This window comes from Protobothrops mucrosquamatus, unplaced genomic scaffold (genome assembly GCF_001527695.2).
Source record: "Protobothrops mucrosquamatus isolate PMUCROS unplaced genomic scaffold, P.Mucros_1.0 scaffold6, whole genome shotgun sequence".
NCBI classification, from domain to species: Eukaryota; Metazoa; Chordata; class Lepidosauria; order Squamata; family Viperidae; genus Protobothrops; species Protobothrops mucrosquamatus.
The window spans coordinates 2,988,420-2,997,527 of NW_015386393.1; the positions used below are offsets into that span (position 1 = coordinate 2,988,420).

General features: G+C 45.6%; 1 protein-coding gene across 1 annotated transcript in view; it reads left to right on the forward strand.

Annotated features, from left to right (window-relative positions):
- Nucleotides 1–9,108, forward strand: part of PGPEP1 (pyroglutamyl-peptidase I) — a 33,367-nt gene that overhangs the window by 20,767 nt on the left and 3,492 nt on the right. The window contains exon 3 of the mRNA XM_015809993.1: nt 6,500–6,616. Coding sequence (XP_015665479.1) covers nt 6,500–6,616 — 117 coding nt within the window. The remainder of the gene's footprint in view (nt 1–6,499; nt 6,617–9,108) is intronic.

Here is a 9,108-nt window from a genome sequence, read left to right on the forward strand (position 1 = left end):
CTTCCTGACAGTGAGAACAATTAACCAGTGGAACAACCTGCCTCCAGAAGCGGTGAATGCTCCAACACTGGAAGTTTTTAAGAAGAGACTGGACAGCCATTTGTCCGAAATGGTATAGGGTTTCCTGCCTGAGCAGGGGGTTGGACTAGATGACCTTCAAGGTCCCTTCCAACTTTACTATTATTATTATTATTATATGTTGCAGAATTATTTTTTTTTAAATCCTTAATTCATCAGGTCTGGTAATTCTGGGTCGATAGTTTCTCTCTCATTCTCAGTCAGCCCATTTTTATATTTACATGTTTTCCCTTTCTGGAAATGGTTTCTGTTTTTAACTTGACACCCTTATTAAAAATATCAGTGAATCATGTGTGGTATATTTACTTCCATTCCCAGGGACCTCTATCCATTGCTCAAGAGTGAGGTGCCAGGTTTGGACTGGTTCAGTGGGTGTGAGAATAGCTCAAAATGTTTTGGGATTCCTCTGCTTTCTGCTCTACCTGCACAGTCTTTCTTGATGCATTTTAAATCTTGTTCAAAGTTCAGGCAGAAAATTGCTTTGGCAGGCTGGAGACAGGAAAAAGTGGGTTGAAGGCTGCTTCCCATTGCGTTGACCAGACAAGTGTTTTGCATTAGATACTGCTAGGCTGCTCATGATGCAGCCACGCTAGTTATCCTGGATATTTCCGGCTGCCAGAAAAAGAAAGTCAAGGCTTTGTCAGGAATTGGCCATCTGCAGAGATGTTGATGAGTTTTTATCTTTGCTGTTTTTTCACATTTCTTCTCCGTTACCCACTTCTGGAAAAGTGAAAATACCGGATGCAGCCACAGTGCTGGATCTGAAAAAGTTGTGTGCATACAGAATCCAAGACTCTGTAAAAATGAGAACTAGGAGGCCAGTGGGAGAGATCTCATGTGGGAGAGACATCCATGTTCTCCAACCTGTCATCGCTGAGGAATCTGGGAGTTGTGGTCTCAGAGGGCATTTCCTGTTGAGGAAGATGACTTGCATGTTCTTTAATATTTCCTGGGTTTGGAACAGGATAGGTTATTCGAGTTATTTATGTTCTATTAAACCAATGCTGGCTGTGGAATTCTGGGAGTTGAAGTCCACATGCCTTAAAATTGTCAAGGTTGCGAAACACTGTATTAAACATAAATAGGTGGAGGGGTAATGGCTCAGCAGTTAAAGACACTGAATTTGTCAGCTGGAAAGCTGACTGTCCGGGTTGGAGGCCTGAGTGTTGCAGGATGGGGTGAGCTCCCGTTACTTGCTGCAACTCCTGCCCGCCTAGCAGTTCAAAAGCATGCAAATGTGAGTAGATAAATAGGTACCACTTCAGTGGGAAGGTAACAGCGTTCTGTGTGCCTCAGAATATAATCATATGTGGTGTTTGTTAAGTGAATGCGGCAGCCATGAAGCAAACGTTGCAGTCATTACACAAACTCATTATTCTCTATGGGGAGGGTTGTTGTTGTTTTTTTGCCAGAAACTGTGGTTTGCATGCTGCAAATGGCCATAAATATGGGCTGGTTGCTAAGCACTCAAAACATAGTCACATGACCGTGGGGAGCAGACATTGGAATTTTGAAACTGGGTTGTAAGTCCCATTTTCACCGGTCATAAGTAGAGGACTACCTATAGCAGGGGTAGGCAACCTTGGCTCTTTTATGACTCGTGGAGTCCACGAGTCATAAAAGAGCCAAGGTTGCCTACCCCTGACCTATAGCAACCAAGACAAAAGCTGATGTCTTTTAATACAACAGCCATAAAAGGTGCTGCAAGGCTGTTGATTTTCTTGAACTTGGAGTTCTTATTGTGACAAGAACTAAAGAATTCCTCGTTCGTAGAATTAAAAAGGAAGGCAAGTGGATCTTTTCACCAACTTTGAAGCCCATGAGCAGCAGTGTTCCTTGCTCTGCTCTTCTAAGATAGACTGCGTCTGAATATAGCTTCCCTCTAGCTTTCATGGTTAATGGCAGCTAATATACCAAAGTGGTCCCCCAGGCTACTTATTCTCTTTCAGCTCTTGTCAACCAGATGCCTCCACAATTAGTGATTTTTTTCTTTTTCAAAATCAATAGAAGATTCAGAGCTCATTAGATTAGGCTTTTTGCAAGAGAAGGGGAAGATTAACCCTTTCCACTGCTTTCTCATTTAATTTTCCCACTAGCTCCCCAAATTATAAAAAACTCTTTTCTTAGCCACCCAGCCCTAAGTCTCTGGCCTCCAGTTTTAAGAGCGAATCATTGTCCTTGCATCCTGCATCAGGATAGACCCTGAGACACATTTGTAATTTGTGCCTGTTCGATTGGCAGTATTTTTATGGTTGGGGAGGCTGTACTTTTGACTTATCTATTTATTCCTTTTAGCTTCCTAGCCTTCCCAGCTGGTGACAGGGTAATCTGAAGGGCTTGTCCAGTGACCGTTGCATTTTGCTATTCACGTTAGGAAGACCGGGGGGGGGGGGGGGAGAAGCAAATGAGCAGTTTTGCTGAGCGTACAATCCAGTTTGATTTGTGGGCTGCAGCACTGAGGCTGGAGAGAGCTTCCAATTCTTATAAAGTAACAAGTGTGTGTGTGTGTGTGTGTGTGTGTGTGTGTGTGTGTGTGTGTGTGTAGAATAGAATAGAATAGAATAGAATAGAATAGAATAGAATAGAATAGAATAGAATAGAATAGAATAGAGCTGGAAGGGACCTTGGAGATCTTCTAGTCCAGGGCTTTTCAACCTTTTCACCCATTGTACCACTTTTAGGATATGGCACTATCCGAGTACCATCAGTCACCTAGCAAGGGGTCAAAAACTTGATGACCCCCCCCAAAAGGAAAAAAATAATAAAGTACAGGTAGTCCTCGACTTACAACAGTTCACTTAGTGACTGTTCGAAGTTACAATGACACTGAAAAAAGTGCCTCCCAAGCCATAGCCGAGCAAGACACCTGCCTGCCCACCCGGCGGCGCTCTTCCTCCTGTCTGAGGTTTCCATTGTTGTGAGCATTTCTGTTGAGGATTGGCAGCGGGGTGGGGTGGGGGGTGTTTGGTTTTTATTCCCCCTCCCCCCCGTCTGCTGGGTGGTTGCAGCAGGTTTTGGTCACTTCACATGACCCTGGGACACTGTGACCGTCATAAATACAAATCAGTTGCCAAGCATCTGAATGTAAATCACAAGACCCTGGAGATGCTGCAACATTCCAGCTGATCAGCGCTTCTTCTGGGCTCAGCAGAAGCGCCAGGATCAGCGCCGAGCTTCAGTTGGAGCCTGGCACTGATCCTGGCACTTCCACTGAGCCCTGACAGCCCTGCAGCTCAGGCTTGTGCGGTGCTGCCACCGGTTCAGCTCATTCCCCTCCCCCACTACCACTTTTCTAGGATTTTCGCGTACCACCTGCCAGGTGCCAATGTACCACAGGTGGTACCCGCACCACAGGTTGAAAAGCCCTGTTCTAGTCCAGACATGTCAAACACAAGGCCCGGGGGCCGGATGTGGCCCGCGAAGTCGTTTCATGTGGCCTGCGAAGCCATCCTGGAAACAGTGAGGGAACGGCCCCCTCTGCCTTGGCCCTGGCCCAGGCCAGCCGAGAGCCAATGTACAATTTTGTGATGGCCATCTATGCTCAAACGCATTCAGTCTTAGCTCCATAAGCCCCCCCCCACGGCATGGCCTGAGAGGAACAGTGAGGCTCCTCCAGTGGACCATGCCTTGGCCCTTGCCCTGGTTCCATCCCCTTTCTGCCAGAGACCCTCAGATCTGTCCCACTCCTGCCCAGGCCCCCACAGGCACCCTTGACGTGAACGATGTAGAGCTGGCCACACCCACCCAGTAGGCCACACCCACTCCATCTACGCCCACTCAGTAGACCACACCCACCTTGGCCACACCCACCCGGCCCCCTGAGGGCAACTGCAATGCTGATGCGGCCCTCAATGAAATTGAGTTTGACACCCCTGTTCTAGTCCAGTCCCCTGGTCAAGCAGGAGGACCTATACCATCTCAGACAGGTGAATGTCCAGTCTTCTCTTAAAAATCTCCAGTGTTGGAGCGCCCACGATTTCTGGGGGTAAGCTATTTCACTGGTTGATTGTTCTAACTGTCAGAAAGTGTCTCCTTAATTCCAGGTTGCTTGTCTCTCTGATCAGTTTCCAACCATTGTTTCTTGTCCATCTCTCTGTTGCTTTGATGAACAACCTGGCCCCCTCTGCCTTGTGGCAGCCCCTCAGATACTGGAACACTGCTACCATGTCTCCCCTATTTCTGGCTCAGACCATTGGCCCCAAGTCTTTGATGCTTGACTGGGTCGTGCAGAAAATAAACTGTGTCCCAGAATTTCGCTTATCATTTTGAGGAGCCTGCATCTTACAGGGCGAAAGCACCAGGGTGTCCCTTACAGGGAGTCCTCGACTTACAACCATTTGTTTAGTGGCTGTTCAAAGTTACAGTAGCACTGGAAAAAGTAACTTATGACTGGTGCTTGCATTTACAACTGTTGCAGTATTGCTGCGGTCATGTGATTGCGATTCAGGAGTCTGGCAACCAGTGTGTATTTATGGCAGTCGAAGCATCCCAGGACCACGTAGGACAGGGGTCCTCAAAGTTGGCCACTTTAAGACTTGTGGACTTCAACTCCCAGAATTCCCCAGTTTGAGGACCCCTGACGTACGTGATTGTCATTTGCAACCTTCCGTGCCAGCTCCCAACAAGCAAAGTTAGTGGAGGAAGTTGGATTTGGTTAATGACTGGCAAAAAAACCCCTCATAAAATAGGGCGTGGTCACACTCACGCAACGAAAGTGCTTTTTAAAAAACAGTGGAAAAAATGCAGCAATGAAAAGGATATAATAGTAAATAGTTACAGTTCTTTATATAGTTATCCAGTGGAATTATTATTCAAGTACATATCTGTTTGTAATACATATATGGGTTTTCTCCTTTGCATTTCTGTGTGTTTCCATATAAGAACCTTTTTTGTTACTTTTCTGTTGGGCTTACAGCGTGGCTAGTCTTTTTCAGGCAATCATGAAGGAGGTCTGTCTGTCTGTCTAGCTATCTATCTTCTATCATCCATCTATCCAATCCAATCCAATCCAATCCAATCTAATCTAATCTAATCTAATCTAATCTAATCTATTTCCACAAGTGAACCATACCAAAGGAACTTTATGGCCATCTCCTAGAGCACGGATGTCAATGCATCATCCGGAAGCCGCGCCCACCCCATTGCCGGCAATGGCAAAACTGTCTCGATACGTTGCGCGACGTCACATGACGTCGTGAGTTTGACATGTCTGTCCTAGAGTACCTGGGTTTCAAAATCCATGGCGGGAGTTACAACATCAAAGGCAATAGAGATGTTTCTTGCTGGACAGTAACCTAACTTTCACTATCAGGTATCCTCCAGATGTCTTGGTTTTAAGCCTTATCCATATCGAAAGCCAGATGTCCACCATCCCAAAATAGCCCTTTCTTTTCAAAACACTGTTATTTGCTTGTCTGAGAATTCTTTTGATTTCCTTTTAATTAGTCACAATCTGCATGATTAATAAATAAATATTTCTTTAATGCAGTGTTTCCTGTACCTTGGCAACTTTAAGCTGTATGGACCACAACTCCCAGAATTCCTCAGCCATCATTACCTGCTGGGGAATTCTGGGAGTTGAAGTCCACACAGCTTAAATTTGCCAAGTTTGAGAAAACCTGCTTTAATGAGAGGAAAGGAGGGAGGATAATGTTTATTTCAGACCCTTCTTGCTGTAGTTAATGCTGCTGTAATTTGTTTTGCTACTGTGTGCGCTTGTGGGGTAGAAAAAAATTACAGCCTCCCCTGAGTTGAGTGTAAATCCTAGTAACTTCATAGAATGCCCCTCTTATTAAAAGAAAAAGATAGTTTTCCTTTTTGTGAGACCTGCTTCTCTGACTTCCCGGTTCTAATTATAGCTCTGATCTTTCCTGGGCATCTCTAGCCAAGTCCTAATTGGGCTGAGCCCTATTTAGGTAGTGCCACCTGCTGAGACCAGCAAGGGCGTAATCAGCACACAAAAAGCCCTCTCGACTCAACATTTGATAATTAGAAGTAGACTGCCACTGAATATGATGAGTTCCCTTTAGCCCATGTACCCAAATAACTATGGCTGGACCTAAGTGGAAGCCCCTTGTTTATTTAAAGAAGTTGTATGGCCACCTGTCTCACAGAACAGCCACCTGTGGCTCACAGCAACCAATAAAAACAACAACATAAAAATACATCATTTTAACCCAGTGTTTCTCAACCTTGACAATTTTAAGGCATGTGGACTTCAACTCCCAGAATTCCACTGTTTTAACCCCTTGATTCAACCCCATTCTAGCCCAATGCTTGGGGGAAGACTCAGGTTTTCACATCCTCCATGCCCCCCCCCCCAATCTCAGGTGGGGGGGCTGTTCCAAGGGCCAGAGAAAACACATCTCTGAGAGCCTTTTTGATAGCCACTTATTTTGAAACCTTTTCTTCCCTTTTCCAGGAGTTGGAGAAAATGGGCCTCGGAGAGGATGTGGATCTACATGTCTACGAGATTCCTGTTGAGTATCAGGCTGTGCAGAGGCTCATTCCCGCCTTGTGGAAGAAACACAGCCCGCAAGTGAGTGAAGGGAAGCGAGGATGGCGGTGAGGTTGAGGTAGACCGGTGTCAGGAAACTGGCTCAGTTTGCAAACCCTGATTTAGAGGTGAGGGGCAATCATGGGGGACAAGGAGAACCCTGATTGGGGGGACGGCTGTGGCCTCTCACCCACTTGGCAGAAGATGGAGCCAGGTTTCCTGTTTGTGGTGACTCATTCCTGCAGGGTGGGCACAGTCTGCTTTCTCCCTCCCATTCTGTGTCGGGAGAAGACCAGAAAGAAACTGTCCTTTGGTGGCTGAGGGCAGCATTTTTTTCTGCTTGGGGGCAAGAATTAAGCATTTCAATGGATAGAGCTGGACTCTACCATCACTACCCTTCCCTGGCTTTGTTGATCTTCCTGTGCTGTGTATGTTTTAGAAAACAGACAGGATTTGATGATTTTTAAGAGGAACGAGGCCAAAAACAATAGAAGGTGGGTTTGTTGGGAGCTATTAGCCATTCTATCTAAAATAAAACCACAAGTCTCAGTCTGTCTCAGAGCTGGGACCAGGAAGGATAAGAAACAAGTTCTGTTCCACCTTACTTTTTAACTTCTGAGTCTGATTTAGCCTATAGGTCAGTGATGGCGAACATTTTAGAGACTGAGTGCCCAAACTGCAACCCAAAACCCACTGATGCATCGTCGAGTGCCAGGTGGGTGTGGCCCATTGGCTGGATATGGCCCATTGGGTGGGCGTGGCTGCAGTGGTAACAACAGACTGGGTGGGACTAAAAAGTTCAATCAATCAATTTCAACTTTGCAAGATCTTTTTTTTTTTCCACGAGAAGTTGAAATTGACTGATTGAACCTTCTTTTTTTTTTTTTTGCACACGGCGGTGGAGGCCTAAAGCGAAAAGGTTTTATAAAACCCAGCTGAAGGCGTAGGACTGGGGCGACGGCGTGCACGCCCACAGAGAGGGCTCTGAGTGCCGCCTCTGGCACCCGTGCCATAGGTTCGCCACCACTGGTATAGGTCTACCAGCTGCTCAACTACATGGATATATGATCTGATCCAGCAGGTCTCTTTTGCAATATTTCCAGCATCCAAGCAGCAGTCCACATACAATTTTATTCGCTTGTTTGCAGTGTGTTTGCATACCATCCTCCAAAACAGCAAAATTTGTAAACCTTAACAGAGCATGTACAAATACCACACACAGAACAGCTCATACTCTGCTAGAGGGATGTTCCCTGAAGGTGGGCTCTAGCACGAGTCCAAAAGCTTGGAATACAAAATACAAAACTGAGTCAGATTGGATCCTGCAACGTTATCCTGAGACACATATATTTGCCTTCACTCTTAACAGAGAGCAAGACCCTGAACCCACCCTAAACCTGAATACAGGTAGTCCTTGACTGACCAGAGTTCATTTAGTGACTGTTCAAAGTTACAATGACACTGAAAAAAGTAACGACCATTTTTCACATTGTGGTATCCCCATGGTCACGTGATCAAAATTCACATGCTTGGCAACTGACTCATTTCTGATCGTTGCAGTGTCCCAAGTCATGTGTGACTGCCTTCTGCAACGTCGTGACAAGCAAAGTCAATGGGGGAAACCCGATTCACTTAACAACTGTTACTAATTTAACAACTGCAGTGATTCACTTGACAACTGCGGCAAGAAAGGTCGTAAAATGGGGCAAAATTCACTTAACCAATGTTTCACTTAGCAACAGAAATTTTGGGCTCAGTTGTGGTCGTAAGTTGAGCATTACCTGTATACTGTAAAACTACAATAAACGAGCAGTAAATTTGAACAGAAGAATAGATTGTTTTAAGTGTTTAAATTTAGAACTTCAGCAGGGGTAGGCAACCTTGGCTCTTTTATGACTCGTGGACTTCAACTCCCAGAATTCCTGAGCCAGCCATGCTGAGAGGAAAGGGAGAGGTTTCCAAGCTGAGCCATTCCTAGAGAAATCAAATACAGATAAATGAGGCATGTAGCATTCAAAGGGAGCAACCTGGCAACCAAGTTAATCTTTTCTAGAAAAGTTATCTGAGCATAATTTTAGGCTCTGGATCTCTATATTAAGAAAGGATGTGAGAAAGTTATCTGGCCCCAAGCTGGTTAGGGCTTCAAGGAGCAAGAGCAGCATTTTGAATGGACCTTAGATTCAAATACAGCCCCAAAAAGGTAAGAACAAGTATATTATGATTGCATTTTCCAGTGATCATAAACTGAGTCTTTAACGGCCAGGGTTGGGTAATTTGTTTTTAATGGCTTAGTCCCGCGGTTATCCACCGTCTATTTTTTAAAGAAAGAGTCCAACGCGGCAGTTCCCTCGGCACCTGGATGAAACAGAGTATCTAGACCCATACCAGTCGGGCTTCAGGCCGGGACACAGCACGGAAACGGCATTGGTCACGTTGGTAAATGATCTCTGGAGGGCCCGGGACAGGGGTTATTCCTCTGTCCTTGTGCTTTTGGACCTCTCAGCGGCTTTTGATACTGTGGACCATGGTATCAT